The sequence below is a fragment of the Pelobates fuscus genome, chromosome 9 (genome assembly GCF_036172605.1).
Source record: "Pelobates fuscus isolate aPelFus1 chromosome 9, aPelFus1.pri, whole genome shotgun sequence".
In the NCBI taxonomy this organism is placed as follows: Eukaryota; Metazoa; Chordata; class Amphibia; order Anura; family Pelobatidae; genus Pelobates; species Pelobates fuscus.
In genome coordinates, this window is record NC_086325.1 from 129,464,219 (window position 1) to 129,482,847 (window position 18,629).

The window sequence follows — 18,629 nt, forward strand, 5'->3', positions numbered from 1 at the left end:
CTCCCTTCAAGTTTGTGGTACCCACATCAGTCCATCCTTGCAAGCACGCTGTCTTGGCGTCATACTTGACTCTGGTCTCACCTTTGAGCCTCACATCCAGCATGTTGCCAAATCATGTAGATTCCATCTTAAAAACATAGCCCGCATCTGCCCCTTTCTTGCACCAGATACTACCAAGAAGCTTGTCCATGCTCTAGTAATTTCCTGCATGGATTATTGTAACCCTCTCCTGATTGGTCTTCCCAAAAGCCAGACTGCACCCCTACAGTCCATAATGAATGCTGCTGCTAGACTAATTTTCCTCTCTAGTCGTTTCTCTCACACCTCACCCCTCTGCCAGTCCTTACATTGGTTTCCTGTATGCTATAGGAGTCAATGTAAGGTACTAACTCACACCTATAAAGCACTGAACAACTCTAGCCCCTCTTATATCTCCTCACAGATCCATAGGTATGTCCCTTCTCGGTCTCTCCGCTCTGCCTGTGACCACCTCCTGTCCGTTGTCCGCACCCGTACGGCCAACTCGCGCTTGCAGGACTTCTCGCGGGCGGCTCCCTTCCTATGGAATAGCCTGCCTACCGCCATCAGACTCTCCCCTAGTTTTGCATCTTTTAAGAAGTGCCTTAAAACCCATCTCTTTAGGAAAGCTTATGGCCTCCAAGACTAACCCCTACCTCACATACCTGTCTCTTGCCCTCTCCTAAAGGGCAGCCCACCTTATTTGATTGCAACTACCTGTCCTAATGTGTTTTACACCCCACCTCCTATAAATGTAAACACTGATAACACTGTGCAAACACTGATACATGGCTTTCAATGCCCATTTCAAGATCATTTATAAATATGTTAAATAGAAGCAGTCCCAAAACAGAACCCTGAGGGACACCACTTACCAATTTTGTCCAGCTTGAAAATGTACCATTTATGACAACTCGTTGTACTCTATCCTTAAGCCAATGTTCTACCCAAGAAGAAGAATATTCATCTAGACCAATTTCTTTTAGTTTGAAGACTAACCTATTGTGAGGAACCGTATCAAATGCCTTGTCAAAATCCAAGTAGATCACATCCACTGCAACACCCTGATCTATATTTCTACTTACTTCTTCGTAGAATGCAATTAGGTTAGTTTGACATGACCTATGTTTCATAAAACCATGCTGATTATTGCTAATAACACAGTTCTTCCCAATGAATTCTGGAATATTACCCCTTAATAGCCGTTCAAATAATTTCCCAGTCACAGAAGTTAAGCTCACAGGTCTATAATTTCCAGGCAAGGATTTTGAACCCTTTTTAAATATAGGAACAACATCTGCCTTCCTCCAATCCTCCGGTACAATACCTGAAACAATTAATATACTGGATCCGGACCACTGAACCAAACAAGAGTAATACTCAGAGGTATAACGGGGAAGACTCCCGCTTATTTACACACACTCCTGGGGACGGTATGGCTATCGGATGAGCCTCAGGTTTTACAAGAGTGCAGGTTTTGGTATATTCTGTGCTATATAAAACAGGCAGTTGCATTCTATTTTAGATATCAGGATCATTGCGAACAAACTGCACAGACAGTTTTTCCCATATCAAGATGACATGAGATACTGAGACCTTCATGGAGCAAATGGGCACTGCCTTGCTCGGGTAACAAGACTAGGGAAGACCCACTAACCGGTCTGCAGGCACACCGTACACATGGAAAGACTGGAAACCCCGGTTGACTTGAGTTCCCTGGTTGTTACAATCTTGGGATAAGATGACAGGATTGCCCTTACCCCTCTGAACACATATCTGGAGAACATGGTTCGGAGATGGAGGGCCCTCTGTCTATACTCTATATCCCTCACGGGAGCCATCTTGGTTTTGGTTCTCGCTAACCCATTTTTCAACTACCATCAACGGGACCTATGAGACTCTGTGGAGGTTCCCGGTGTGCCCCGACCCTGACCCTCCTACACGGACGTCAAAGTCGGGTAGCAACTGTCAGGATATTTATATCGGCAGACATTTTGTGCTATGATAGAAATTAAAAGTGTATATTGCCTGAGTCACTGAGAACAGAACAGACTCCATTTTGGATTTCAAACTAACAAAGAGACACGATTTATACCCTTTCTGTAACTAACCACTTTGCCAGAGCTAAGGAATGCTTGTATATACAAATCAAAAGATAAGAAATGAGAACGGGGGATGGACAGATTGTTAGCTAAATGCTAATGGAATATCATTAATTTTAAAACCCAGACATTTGTGACAGAGAAGATTAAATAATGTAATTTTACTTTCGATATTGTATAAGATCCCATTGTAAGTTGAGGGGTCATACTTAGTTATAACTGTCATATTAGAAATTATAGCAGAATTTGCCAGACACATAGTCTGAAGAAAGCCCAAAGAAAACTCTTTGAACTGACAGTAAACTTAAGTTATAGTCAACCATAAAGAAAAGCTAAATGACGTCAAAATAGACACCAGGAAAAGTTAACTCTTTCCTGGATAGGTATGTTTAGTGGGACGACACTGCCCTCTATAGATCAAATACTTAAATTGTTATCTGGAAGGTAACCACACCTCCAGTGTTTCTATTGGTCTATCACCTAGTGAATTTTCCTTTAAAAAGTTAAGACAAAGGGAAGAGAGAGGTATGCAGAGAAAGCAAAAGGAGGCAGAAGGATGCAAAGCAAGACAAAGTAGGCGAGAAAGAAACATTCCTTGACACTTAGCTACCTGAGAACATCTGATGAGAACATATCTTTAACTGGTAAATATACTGGTTTCATTTAATTAATCTAAATTAATTAACATTTTCTAATAGCATGATATATGACTGGATAAATCACGATTAGATTTCGATATTTAGAAACCTTAGTTACTAAAGAAATATATGATTAAACTTTCTATTCTGCAGTTAGAAATGAATAATTATGTATTTATGTGACATATCACATGTTAGCATATCGTGTGTAACGAAAATATACCCCAACTCGCAGGATTCAACTCGACAAAAGACAACACAGAGGAGAGATACGTCTACCGGACCTTAGAATGTCCGGACTCGACGTATATGAGAGGAGACAGAGTCAGGAATGATCCAAGGTCAAGGGCACAGAGAGACAGCGTAAACTAGGACTAGCCGGGGTCTGGTACACAGTAAACAGCAAGCCGGCAAACAGAACAGATAAGGATAAAGAGATAATGTAGTCAGAAACAAAGCCAAGGTCAATACGAAGGAACACAACTTAACACAACAAGCGCTAAAGGGAACTGAAACAGAAACCACGACAGGGCAGGGAGTAAAGGAAGAGGTAAGTTTAAATACCTTCAACTTATTCTTGATTGGCCCCTGTCATATCCACGCCCTCAATATGTGAGAGTATTGGTAGTGTGGGGTGACAGGGGCCAATGGGAGACCGTTTTGATTGTCGGCTCCCACTTCCACTTTGAGAGCGTGCTCGTGACGCGCAGCGTGCTCTCAAAGCTAGGCGGGACACGTGACCGCATTCCGCGGTCAGCGCCCGCCGTCATCGGAGCTCTGAGCGCGCCGGGAACAGAGGACCTCGGCCGGCCCCCGGACAAGGTAAGTAACGCTACAGTACCCCCTTGAGGACACGCCCTCCGGGTGGGTAGAGCCAGGTCTGGCAGGAAAACGAGAATGGAAAGAACGCACAAGGCGGGGAGCATGAACAGCATCAGCTGAAATCCAACTGAGCTCCTCAGGCCCATAACCCTTCCAATGTACCAAGTACTGAAGTCGACCCCTAAGGAAACGAGAGTCAAGAACAGCAGAAACTTCGAATTCCTCATGACCCTCCACAGAGACAGGAGGGGGAGGAGCAGTATGCCGGGTATAGCGGTTGCGTACGTAAGGCTTCAACAATGAGGTGTGAAAGACATTAGGAATACGCAGATTCTTAGGCAGGCCCAAGGCTTACGAAACAGGATTAACCTTATGTATAATACGATAAGGACCAATGAAGCAGGGAGCCAAATTCATAGAAGGCACCCGTAGGCGAATATTCTGTGTGGAAAGAAAAACCCTGTCCCCCACAACATAAGAAGGAGCCGCTCTGCGATGCATGTCAGCCTGAGCCTTCTGGCGAGCAGCGGAATCCACCAAAGAACGCTGAACCTGCTCCCAAGTATTATGCAAACCAGCCAAATGCTCATCCAGAACTGGCATGCCCTGTGAGGAGAATGCAGCCGGAAGAACAACGGGATGCTGGCCATAGACAACATAAAAAGGGCTTTTGCCGGATAAATCATCAGTGGCGTTATTCTGAGCAAACTCAGCCCAAGGAAGAAGGTCAGACCAATTGTTCTGATGGTGGGACACAAAACAACAAAGGTACTGCTCCAGAGACTGGTTGGCACGTTCTGCAGCTCCATTAGACTGGGGATGGTAAGCGGAAGAAAATGAGAGAGAAATACCCATTTCTGAACAAAAGGCTTTCCAGAACCTTGAAATAAATTGGCTACCCCTATCGGACACAATAGATACGGGAATACCATGCAACCGGAATACCTCTCTAGCGAAGATACTAGCTAGTTCCCTGGATGTGGGCAACTTGTGAAGAGGCACAAAGTGAGCCATTTTGGAAAACCGATCTACTATCATCAGGATAACTGTGTAACCATTCGAAGGGGGTAATTCAACAATAAAATCCATGGATAGGTTAGACCAAGGTCTCTCGGGAACGGGTAACGGATGCAAAAGCCCACAAGGAACTCTATGAGAAGATTTCATACAGGCACAAGTAATACAAGCACCTATATAGTCAGTGACATCCTTGCGTAAGGAATCCCACCAAAAATACAGAGAAACAGCTGACATTGTTTTGGAAATACCAGGATGTCCAGCAGTCTTAGTATCATGATATAACGACAGAATGTCCCGTCTCTCGGGAACATCAACAAATAATTTATCAATAGGCCTCTCGCTAGGTGCCATGGTTTGTTTCGCCTGTATGGCCTGCAAGAGGGATGAAGAAATAGACAAAATAGTAGTAGCTATTATTCTGTCTAGGGGAATGAGAGGAGTAACATCAATCTCCTGTTTGTCAGCAGTTTCGAACTGTCTGGACAGAGCGTCTGCTTTAATGTTACGATCACCTGGTCTATAGGTGATAATATAATTGAAACGGGACAAAAACAATGACCACCTAGCCTGCCTAGAAGATAATCTTTTAGCTTTACCAAGGTAGGATAGGTTCTTGTGATCCGTAAAAATGAGGATAGGATCCTTAGTTCCTTCTAACAAGTGTCTCCATTCTTTAAGAGCTAAGATAATAGCAAGGATTTCACGATTACCCACATCATAATTCTTTTCAGCTTTGGACATTTGTCTAGAAAAGAAGCCACAAGGATGCAATGGCTTTTCAGGCGATTCTCTTTGGGACAAAACAGCACCTACCCCGATATCAGAAGCATCAACTTCAAGAATATAAGGCAGTGAGGGGATAGGATGCTGTAAAATAGGTGCAGAGGCGAATGTAGTTTTAAGAAAGTCGAAAGCCTGAAGTGCCTCGGGAGACCAGACACGAGTATTACCACCCTTTTTTGTCATACGGGTGATAGGCGCTACAATAGAAGAAAAACCCTTAATAAAGCATCTGTAATAGTTAGAGAAACCAAGAAAACGCTGAATGGCTTTCAAACCTTGTGGTAGAGGCCACTCTATGACAGCAGAAAGCTTCTGGGGATCCATACGAAAACCTTTGGCGGAAATCAAATGCCCCAAATACTGGACTTCAGATTGGTCAAATAAAATTTTTTCTAGTTTACAATAAAGACCATTAGCAAGAAGGGTCTTCAGGACCGTTGTAACATGTCTGTGATGAGTGTGTAAATCTGTAGAATATATTAGTATGTCGTCCAAGTATACAATTACAAATGTGTGAATAAAGTCTCTTAAGACGTCATTAATGAATTCTTGAAATATTGCTGGGGCATTGCAAAGACCAAATGGCATAACAGTATACTCGTAATGACTGGATCTAGTGTTGAATGCAGTCTTCCATTCGTGGCCTTCCTTAATACGTATTGTATTGTATGCACCTCTAAGGTCCAATTTAGTGAATACAGTAGCATGTTTCAGCCTGTCAAACAATTCTGTGATTAAAGGTATAGGGTATGCATTTTTGATAGTGATTTTGTTTAGACCTCTATAATCGATACACGGTCTTAAATCACCTTCTTTCTTAGATACGAAGAAGAACCCCGCTCCAGCTGGAGAAGAGGATCTCCTAATGAACCCCTTTTCTAGTGATTCCTTAACATATTCCTCCATGATACGGTTTTCTTGAATAGATAAAGGGTACACCCTGCCCTTTGGAGGTATAGTGCCAGGCAATATATCGATAGCACAATCATAGGGTCTGTGAGGCGGCAATTTATCAGCCTCCCTTTTATCGAATACAGTCTTGAGAAACAAGTACTGAGGAGGTATAACAGTAGACAAAGGAGGAGTTGTAGGAACATTAATAGAAAGTAGAGGGGTGACTTTAATCATACAAGATTCGTGGCAAGCTTTGCTCCATGATTTTAATTGCCCCGACCCCCAGTCGAAAAATGGGATTGTGAGAACGTAGCCATGGGTACCCTAACACGATATGAGAAGAGGGAGAGGTGATAACCTGGAACTGAAAAGTGTAAAATCCCTGTATACATGAATAATGGTACAGTTTCATGGGTAACAACTGCAGTACTTAAAGGTCTACCATCTATGGCCTCAATGGCCAAGGGTATCTCCCTCTCTCTGATGGGAATGTTGTTTTTCATAACAAAACCAGAGTTTATGAAGTTCTCAGCAGCCCCGGAATCAACCAAGGCTAGTATGCTTTCAGCTATACAACTCTCTCCCATATGAAGAGAAACAACAAATGGTTAGGAGGCAATTTAGGAGACTTGGATATCACACCCAAGGCCAGTCCCCTATAAGGTGAAAGAGTTTTCCGGAAGCAAAGGACATTCCTTTACCATATGGTCTCTCCTACCACAGTATAGGCAGAGTCCGTCCCTTCTCCTAAGTAATTTTTCAGTATCAGAGAGTTTGGCAACACCTAATTGCATGGGTTCCTCCTCAGATACTTTAACACTCTCAGCTTTATCAATTCTGGGGTTAATAGGTGTAACAAAACATCTATTCCTGTTCTTAGTATAGAGCCTGTCACGAATCCTATTATCTATATCAATGAGGTAATCAATAAGGTCCTCTAATGCAATAGGAAGCTCCCTTGCTGCTACCTCATCCAATATAGTGTCAGATAAACCTTCCATGAACGCAGTAGTTAACCCATTATTGGTCCAATCTACCTGTGAAGCAAGGGTATGAAACTGAATAGCATAGTCAGCCACAGTCCTAAAACCCTGTTTAATTCTCATTAATGCTCTTGCGGCATTCTTTGACCTTTTCGTTGTGTCAAAAGTTCTACGAAAAGCCGTAAGAAAACTATTGAAATTATGCACCATAGGTCCATTGGCCTCCCAAATAGGATTTGCCCACTCAAGTGCTTTGTCAGTAAGTTGATGCATCAAAAACCCCACTTTAGACCTATCAGTAGGAAAGGAACATGGATACATCTCAAAGTGGAATTCTATTTGATTAATGAAAACACTGCATGTCTTAGCTTCCCCTCCATACCTGGGAGGGGGTGTTAAATGGGGCGAAGTATTAGGCAAATTGGATACTTCGGGAAGAAGAGGTGTAGGAGGGTTAGGTGCGGTTGCAGGAATAGTTCTAGACAAGAGCGTCTGGAGAGCCTGAGCTATCTGATCCATATGGTGATCCTGCTCTACAAACCTTGCCTCTTGAGAAGCCATTTGCTGAGCCAAATCTGTGCTGTCCATGGCCCTATCGTAATGTAACGAAAATATACCCCAACTCGCAGGATTCAGCTCGACAAAAGACAACACAGAGGAGAGATACGTCTACCGGACCTTAGAATGGCCGGACTCGACGTATATGAGAGGAGACAGAGTCAGGAACAATCCGAGGTCAAGGGCACAGAGAGACAGCATAAACTAGGACTAGCCGGGGTCTGGTACACAGTAAACAGCAAGCCGGCAAACAAAACAGATAAGGATAAAGAGATAACGTAGTCAGAAACAAAGCCAAGGTCAATACGAAGGAACACAACTGAACACAACAAGCGCTAAAGGGAACTGAAACAGAAACCACGATAGGGCAGGGAGTAAAGGGAGAGGTAAGTTTAAATACCTTCAACTTATTCTTGATTGGCCCCTGTCATATCCACGCCCCCAATATGTGAGAGTATGGGGAGTGTGGGGTGACAGGGGCCAATGGGAGACCGTTTTGATTGTTGGCTCCTGCTTCCCCTTTAAGAGCATGCTCGTGACGCGCGGCGCGCTCTCAAAGCTAGGCGGGACACGTGACCGCATTCCGCGGTCAGCGCCCGCCGTCATTGGCGCTCTGAGCGCGCCGGGAACAGAGGACCTCGGCCGGCCCCCAGACAAGGTAAGTAATGCTACATCGTGATATTTATCCAGGTGTATTGATTTGCTCTGAAATAAGATAAAATATCTGTTTAGGCAAGTTAAGATGCTGCTTATAGAACATAGTAGAATACTCTTATTTGATGGTTCCAGGAAATGACAAATGAACTGGTTTAAATTTTATTTTATTTAAAATCACATGAGAATAGGTCTTAATTACTTAGGAGGTCTAGCCAGCATTGAAAGGGTTATTTTAACTGTCAGCTAAAGTTTTATGGCCTTAAGCTGCAGCACTGTGTCTGTGTGTAAGTTTCACTTTCGTTTCTCTGTGAAAGACAGTCATAAATCTTGTCTTAACCATTGGAATGTACATTGCCATTGTATTGCATACCATGTTATACTAAATATTCATTGATTATTGTCACGCATGTTACTTATTATTATTATTTAAATTGTCACAATAAATTGTATCTATTTTTATAACAAATTGTGATTTTATTTATATGGAATACATTTCACTTACACGATAACGATCTTTGGGATCTGAGAATTGAAATAGTGGGCAATTCTCAACTGTTTACTATTATTATCCCATAAATATCCCCACACAACCTACCGCTGGAGTACGGCTCAGGATGTGTAGCAGACTCAGGTAGGGCTGCCGACATTCTCAAACGGGACAACACATGATTCGGATGGTTGAAGCTAGACCCTTGTTCTTCATTACATCTGCTCTCTGGAGTGATCTGTCATGAGCGAAACGACTTTACGCCTTGCCTGCATATTGGAGAACACTATGTGTTCGCGGGACTCCAAGCTAAGATGGGAGGTATCCCTCTATAGGGACACTTTGACTTCGGTTATCGAACTCACAATCCTGGGTCCCTTGACTTAGGGCCTACTCTGGGAGATAAGTGCCAGAACAGTCAGAGGTATGGGGACCTAGGGGGTCTCACTATATTATACCCCTATCTTGTAGGTGGCATGTAGACCAGAAACCCCTACACGGGTTTTGACAGGTCGGGTATGGAACAGGATCGTACTACGGGTAATCGGATTATTTCATTCTCTCACTACAACACGTGAGGACTCTTCGTTGTTATACCGGTCCTAATCACCATTGGATCCGTACATCTTATCGCTCTCAGGCGATGACATATCTGGATGGAAATCTCAACTCCGGTTTACGTTTCCCATCCCTTTGAATATTTCCGGGACTCACTATTCCCAGAATAGTCGAACACCACTACACCACACAAGTTCAGTTTGGGACCCTGATTGGACGTTCTTTTGGAGTCCTTTCCCTACCGCAAACGAGGATTACACAGTCCATTTGGAATATTGGAATCTCTTAGGATACAGCTAGGTTGACCACACTCTTGACGGCATAATAAACTTATTCTCGGATGAGACATCTCACCGGGTAGGCCATGAGGGAACTGAAGCTCCTACTCGTTTATATTACGGAATTGGTGGTGGACTTGGGAGCATTTCTTGGAATTGGAGATCTACCTGCAAGGACACATCACCGGATGATCCTGGCAAGATCAGAGGAGCCACCTTACGCATCAAGTCGAGACATGGTGCCAGTTTCGTCTCACGGCCCTAAGTCCGCAAATGACCTTCGACATTTTACAACTACAGGAAATGGCTAATAGGTCAGCTGGCAGCTCATAGACTGGCTACTAGGAAACAGGTCGCAAACCCACGTACAATGGATCTATCAGCGGATGGTGTTTTTTGTATTTGGGATGCTTCGTTAGCTGGTATCTTCATCGATCCGGCTACTGTCATTTATCGCAGTTGGAAAGTCCATTTAGGATTGCTCTGATATCTCCAGGAATTAGGTACCAGTGAAACAAACAGCGTTGGATTTGTTGACTGAGCGTTAAAACAGCAAATACGAAGCCTCCTGTCATGTTATAAAGTTGTAGATTATGCTAGTTTATAATCTTAATTTTATTAATGACACAAGGCGAGTATTTCCCACCCGTTCTTATCCCTCTCTTGTTTAATTTTATTAGTTTGAGTCCATCAGGTTTGTGCGCAACTCTGCTTGTTGTCTCTGCTACCTGTCACTTATTCTTATGTCTGTTTTTCATAAGTAGGGTTGGGATCTATGCAGATTATGGTAAAATGTTGGTTATTGCATTGGGTACCTACATGCTTGTTCAAAGTACATTTCATTGGCTAACCAACCTGTTTGACTGTTTTCTTTCGTTTCAGTTTACAGTCCATCAACACTATCTGGTTCGACAGCTCTTCTTGGATGGTGGACGTGGTCGTTTTCATTATATCTAGGACTTTGTTTCTCCCCCATTATATTTTCTGTATTTTGTTGTCTTGTCGTAGCTTGAAAGAGGAAATGATGCATGGGAAGGGGAATTTTATAGTTCCTAACTTTTTTCTGATTGGTTGTTTTTCTGTGCTGCTGTGGAGTTCTAGTAAAGAGAGACTTAAGCAAATACTCGCCTCCTGTCATTAATAAAATTAAGATTATAGGTACACTAAAGCTAGCATAATCTACAATTTTCTAAATACTTTCATTAGTCCATGGCCTTATCTTAAGTCTATGATAGCTTTATGCCTGTCCCAAACATGCTTAAACTCCTTCACTGTATTAACCTCTACCACTGTAGCTGGAAGGCTATTCCATGTATCCATTACCCGCTCAGTAAAGTAATATTTCCTGATATTATTTTTAAACCTTTGCCCCTCTAATTTAAGACTGTGCTCTTGTTGTGGTAGTTTTTCTTCTTTTAAATATAGTCTCCTCCTTTACTGTGTTGATTCCCTTTATGTATTTAAATGTTTCTATCATATCCCTCCTGCCTCGTCTTTCCTCCAAGCTATACATGTTAAGATCCTTTAACCTTTCCTTGTAACTTTTATCCTGCAATTTATGAACCAGCTTAGTAGCCCTTCTCTGAACTCTCTCTAAAGTATCAATATCCTTCTAGAGATACGGTCTCCAGTATTGCTTACAATACTCCAAGTAAGGTCTCACCAGTGTTCTGTACAATGGCATGGGCACTTGCCTCTTTCTACTGCTAATACCTCTCCCTATAAAACCAAGCATTCTGCTAGCATTTCCTGCTGCTCTATTACACTGTGTGCCTACCTTAAGTCATCAGAAATAAATACCCCTAAATGCCTTTCTTCAGATGTTGATGTTCATTAGACAAGTGGTTATGTAGTAAACACTTTTTTCTTAGATAGTTAAATATTTCTTTACTATCAAGGTTATATTCAGTATTACGTGAGAAGAAATATTTCAAATTGTTGTTATTTATTAAATAACTTATTTTTCAGAGACCACATTTAATCCAATTTTGTATGTTAAGGTTAAGACTATAGGAATAGAGAGAGTTTGAGAAAGACACAACAAAGTGGGAAATTCCCAAGAGTTTACCAATATTTTGTTCTGACTTGATAAATCTTTTTTGCATTTCTCCCAACACGTTCATATATTGCCATAAATCATGCTTTCGAGTTTCATTATAAAGGGGCTGCTCTGTTTATTCTTTATTAGCCAGAATAAAGAACTCAGATCAATATTGTGCTGCTCAGTCTGAATCAGAGATTCTTCAATTTTATACCATATTTGTTATTTGGCGCTTTCTAATTGAGTGATAAAAGCATGTGATAAGTAATAGGCTTTGTGATAGTCTTTTAGAAGGGGCACCCATTTTAACTTTTAATGCTAAACAATTAGTGTGATGGACCGCCTGGCACCCCAACCGGATACCTCCGTCAATCAATGCTCCTAGTGCTTTCTGAGGGCTCCAAGCACTTCACCAGACATCATAAGCACTGCAGACTCCACTTCCAGTAATGCAGCTGCGCTGTGGTCTTGCCGTCCTCCACCCACCCTGGACCCAAGACCAGGATCCAGCTCCCAGTGGGCACATCTCTCCTAGTCCAGAGAGCGTAGCAGGAACAAGCTCTTAGAAGAGCTTAGTGATTATACTCAGGGGAGTATTGTGATTATAGCAATACCCAAGAGTGTAGTAATCCAATCGCCCAAAAACCTCCCTTATAGTAAAATGGAGGTCAAATTGGCTCCCATAGCCCTTTTTTTTTTTTGGGCTGCTAGAGCTACCCGTAGGGAAATAGTAAAAAACAAATAGAGCATTTATCAACTACTTTTTGGAGTTGAATTCAATTAGGCCCTTTATCTGGGATTATGTGTCCGATAAATTGAATCACTAAACTGGCATTGGACTACTCTGCCTTTAAATACCCGTGACAACATTTTGTTTCAGTCCTGCCCTGTACTCAAAGTATAAATTTAATGAAAAATATAACTATTAAAAATTATTGTAAGATATAGTGATAATACTGTTGTAAATAAAAGGCATGAAGTATTATTTATGGATCCCAAAGTATTATATAATTTCACTTATCATTAAGGATAAGCTCTGTTAACTTTCCCATGGTGCATATGTTTTTACCATATCAGTTACTTATTTTCTTATAATTTTTTCCTATTGTTGAATTTTTAGGTCTTTTGGGTCCAACTATTCGGGCGGAAACATTTGATACTATTGTCATTCACTTTAAGAACCTTGCAAACATCCCTTACAGTATGCATGGGGTGGGGATTTCTTATGGAAAGAACTCAGAAGGTAAGAATTATTTGCCACTTCCATTATTTATACCTTGACTTAAGACCTTAAGAAAAACAGCTTCAGGTTGTTGTTGTTTTTTTGTAATTAAATAGCTATCTGTGTTTTCAGCTGTAATTCCCATCTTCCTCTTCTATTGCACCAACACATCTTATTTTAGATGACAAAAAGAGCGTTAATCCTCATTAATAAAACAAAAAAAATCTAAAAAATATGCAAAAACCTCACATATTTTCAGTTTCTGAAATAATATGTGCATTTAACTCCTTAAGGATGGCGGGTATGCTATGCTGTCCTTGGGGACCTGACTCTAAATGCTGGCGGGCGTCATAGCACGTCCACGCTGTCATATTCACTTACCTGCTCGCCGGCGTGTGATCACGATGGGGGGGACTTACCTGGAATTCCAGGGAGACCCCCTGCTGCAATTCTGGTCGTCCTGGGCCATGTGATCACAAGGTCCTTGTGAGGACCTCGCGATCACATGGAAAAAATAGCTGTACATAGCAGTACCAGCAGGGGGAGTGCCTGGAATTGCCAGAATTTATAAGCCTTTCCCCGCCCTGCAGAGCTCAGTCTGCGCGGAGTCCTCCATGGGTGAAATTTTATTTTTTTTTGCGCTCTTTTTTTTTTTAAAGTGCGTTGGTTATTATGAATTTTTATTTGGCCTTTTTGGGGGCTGAAAAAAAAAGAGTTTAAAAGAAAGAAGACATCAAATGGTAAGTCATTTTTTTTACAGGTATTTAGATAAGGGCCCTCCCTCATTATTTTTAGGATGAGGGGGGTAGGTAGGGGTTATTTTTTGGGGGGAGGGCGGTGACTAGGGGTTTGGGGACCCCAAGTCACCTGGGGGGTTTACATTTTTATTTAGGGCCCCCACCCCCGCCGCGCATGGGTGTGGGCCGGGAGGGAGGACAGTTGGACTCCCCCAATTTTTATTTATGGCCCCCACCCACCGCTCAGGGGTGGGGGCCGGGGGGAGGACAGTAGGTCCCCCTCCCCCAATTTTTATTTATGCATGGCTGTGGTGGCTTCTAAGGGCCCTGCAGCCTTTCAAAACACGTCATTAAATCGCCGAACATCGAACTCCAACCCAAACATACAGTGATATGTCCGTGTTCGGGTCCGGGGTCCAAAAAACGTAATGTTCGGTACGAACCCGAACTTTGCGGTTCGCTCAACTCTATTAACTAATTTACAGTACCACCATATGTGGATAAGGGACCCATCCAAAAAGCCACAACGCCAACAATGAGGGAGCTGGGCGGGATACATCCTACTTATCTTATCCGGTGTCAGATACCATCTGTACATAAGCTTGTACTGGCATTCTAAATTCAGACAGTGGATATTTTTACGAATGTCTATAAAGGTGGAACACCATTCGTTATCAGTAAAATCAATTTCTAGCTCTTTTTTCCAGTTGTTAATCTTATTTAATGGGTGTTCATCTATGGTATGGATCAGATCAGTAGCCTTAGAGAGGACTTTTTAACTTTTGAGTAATTAAAGATCTTCTGAATAAAAATATTACTTTCTGAAGTGGTCTTCAACAGAGATAAATTCAGGAAATTCTTAATCCTAAAATAGCTAAAAAAAAACCTCTTTATTAGAGAGATGAAGTTTGGCTTGTATCACATGGAAAGGTAATATTAGATCATTCTGTGTAATATCTTTAATGGACCATTGGAATCTGGACCAGTTTTGTAATACTATGACCTGCATGTTATCCTCCAGAAATGCTAAATGGCAGGTATTAATTACTTTGTTTGAAATTTTCAAACGTTTCTTCAGAGAATCCCATGCCCTGAATGTTTGTGAGAGAATTAATGATTTTTTACTTAGTTCATCTAAAACTTTTTTATTACTATTAAGCTATAAATAGAATTCAAGTCTATCACTATCAGCAGCCTCTGACTCAATCTTGTACCATATATCCTCCCTCTATGATTCTGCCTGAAGTTTGTATATATGACAGATAATATTAGCAGAATAGCATATTCTTATATTTGGGTAATTCAAACACCCTTGTTGATATTTCTAGAAAGGACTTTTTTTTTTACTAATTCTCGGATTTTTAGTTTGCCAGATATAGGATTGAAAGCTTGATTGTATAATTGTAAGCCAGCTGTCCGGGATATACAGAGGTACCATCCTAAATAAGTATAACCATTTAGAGATGATATATGAATTAATTATATTTATTCTACCAGACCAAGAAGATTCTAGTTTACACCACTCTTTAACTTTATATTAGTATGTTTTAAGGTTCAAAACATTTATTTCCATGATTTTACTGACTTGGGTTGAGATTGTAATACCCAAATAGGTAAAATTGCTGTCAGACCATATGAAATCGTATTGGTCTTTTAAATCGCCTAAACTGTAGTTATCAAACTTATTATTTATAGCAGTTGATTTGGATACGTTTAATTTATAGTTTGATACTTTTGAGTATTCCTTTATCTCTAATATGGCATAAGATAACAAGGTTTCAGGGGCCGTGAGTGTTAATAGTGTGTCATCAGCATACAATAGTATTTTTGCCTCTAGATTTTTTGTTAAGAAACCCCTAATATTTGGGTTAGACCTGATGTTAATTGCTAGCGGTTCAAGAGTAAGAACATAGAGAAGTGGCTCCATCAAAACCGATCTACCAAAATACCAGATGCAGTTGTTAACATAGCACCATTATATAATATCCACGCGGTGTGGCAGTTACTCGGTACAGGAACCCACATTTCCTACACCACCCCTTACTAAGGGCATGGGATTGGGACCTACACCCCACACCAGTCTGGCGACAGGTAAGACCAGACATACTCACCTTACTTATACTCTTACTCTTTCCTATTCTTTCTCTTTTTTCCTCCTCACCACTTCCTTTCCACTCCCTCCCCATGCGTCGGACTCGGTGGGGCATCGGGGTGGTACTGCAGGGACTTGCCGACGTGCTCTCGGCCATGGGAAAAAACTGCACCAACCCTACAGCTCCTGGAACAACTGAATGGGACCAGGAGATTCATCACCGAACTACTCCTGGGCGACACCGCCAAAGCTATCACATGGTCCAAGAGGACCTTCTATGAAAAATCAAACAAGATGGATACACTATTGGCCAGAACTCTACGTCAACGTCAAGACAGGACACACATCACTACGATTAAACACAAGGATGGATCCACCAAAAACACTCCATTAGACATTGCACTGGTCTTCACGGATTACTACAAGATACTTTACAATCACACACTATGAGACCCCGCCACTTTGGAAACAGCAGAAGCTAACTAAATGACCTGGATCTTTCGAAGCTCCCGACGATGGCAGCGATGCACATGAACGACACTAGCACTGGAGACGAAATAGACAGGGCGATAGCAGAGCTTAAAGGCAATAAGGCTTCAGGACCAGATGTATTTGATGGGGCATACTACAAAACCTTCAGGGAAGAACTAACACCCCGCTTGGAACGGCTATTCAATGATTTCATGGAAGGCGGTACACCAGAGAGGGGGATGTCTCTAGCCAACATTATCTTACTCCAGAAACCGGGTAGAGACCTCTACTTCCAGACAACTACAGGCCAATTTCTCTCATCAACCACGACATCAAGATACTAGCGAAAATCCTGGCGGACTGCCTTAACCCCCATCTAAAAACATTGATACGCCCGGACCAAGTGGGATTTATTCCAGATCGACAACTATTTGAGAATACTAGAAAGAACATCGACCTCATTTGGCGACAAAAAAACACGAATACCCCAACCTTAATGGTAGCAATAGATGCAGAGAAAGCTATCTCTTTAACCTATTGGAATTTTTGGGTTTCCCAGAAAGATATGTGACAACGATCAAAGCCATGTACAACCAAGTGCATGCACAGATTAAAATTGCAGGAGCTGGGCCCAAACCCTTTAAACTAGGCAATGGAACACGACAGGGATGCCCTCTTTCCCCGCTCTTGTTTGTGCTTATGCTGGGACTGCCCCTGCAAGCCCTGCTGAAACACCCCCGCATAACTGGGATCTCTGTGGGGGTCAGAAGTTACTTGTTTCTGCCTACGCAGATGACGTCCTACTAACACTTACGGAGCCAGGGGACTCCATGGACGCTCTGCATGGGTCCTCTCCTAATTCAGAGCTTTTTCAGGCTACAAGGCCAGTTTAGAAAAATCTAGCACCCTCCCGTTGGGCATGTCTGCGGAGGACACAACAGCATTGGGAGAAAACTATACCATCCTCATAACAAAAGAGCACCTAAAGTACCTAGGGATAATACTACCTAATGACCAGGCCAAATTGTACCAACTGAATTATGCCCTGCTTATGAGAACCCTAATACAAGATATGGATAAATGGCTAGATAAGATTCTTGAATAGGGCAAAAATGAATGTACTGCCCCGTATTCCTTTTCCGAACACTACCATTAAGCTTCTAAAATCAGACTTAGCCCCGCTACAAAAAGCGATTGGGGACTTCAAATTGCAAAATCGTCGCCACAGAATATCCCAAAACATACTATACAGACATAAACAGATGGGGGGGTCTGGGACTTCCACAACTATATTTTTATCATCTAGCAGCGCAACTCTCCTGGTGGCCAAGTGGCACGCACCACTGGAAATTAGGAGATGGATAGACCTAGAGTCCCTTTTAACGGGACCGGATCTACCCCAATACCACATGTGGGTGCCCAAAGAAGACAGGCCAATTCTGAGAACCACATGCCCGGCTATTTTAAACTCCCTGAGACTATGGGACGCATCAGCTTTAAAATACAACTTGGCCTCCTCCCCATCCCAACTAACTCCCCTACTGAGAAATAAGGCCTCTCCCCCGGGTATAGTAGCTAGAGACTTTGCAAACCTAGAAAAAGAGGGGCTACAGAGAATATGCCACATGTTCAAGAATGATAGTATAGTTGCATTCGACTACTTACAACAGAAAGCACACCTCACACCCACAGACTTCTTTCGATATTTGCAACTCAAGGATTACACACAACACCCACTCATATAAAGGCGGGAAAGGGACCATTAACCTTCTTCGAGAGAATGTGCCTGAATGAATCCACACAATCGGGACTCATAACTAAGATGTACGCACACATCTGCTCAGAAACAGAAGAGTGGGGCACATTAACATATGCGGACACCTGGTAGAGGGACCTGGGAGAAGTTCTGGAGGGAGTGGAGTGGAGGGAAATATGGGAGGCTAACAACGCGGTGTCCATATGTGTATCCCTTCAAGAACAATCGTACAAAACAATGTTCAGGTGGTACACCACACCGGTCAAGCTCTTACATATGCGAAAAACACCATCTGATGACTGCTGCAGGGGATGTGGCCTCAGGGGCACATACCTCCATATGTGGTGGGAATGCCCATGGGTACAAAGCTTCTGGACAAAATGTTTTAATCTAATCAAACAGATATTCCATAGGGCACCTGACCTGAACCACTGGAAATATCTATTAAATAGATCTCTAGACGATTGGACGAAAAGGGAACAGAAATTGCTCCACAAAATAACGTTAGCAGC

General features: G+C 42.3%; 1 protein-coding gene across 1 annotated transcript in view; it reads left to right on the forward strand.

Moving 5' to 3' along the window:
* The window catches only part of F8 (coagulation factor VIII), a 595,138-nt gene that overhangs the window by 46,261 nt on the left and 530,248 nt on the right, over positions 1–18,629 (forward strand). The window contains exon 3 of the mRNA XM_063432427.1: positions 12,960–13,082. Within this exon, the coding sequence (XP_063288497.1) occupies positions 12,960–13,082 (123 nt within the window). The remainder of the gene's footprint in view (positions 1–12,959; positions 13,083–18,629) is intronic.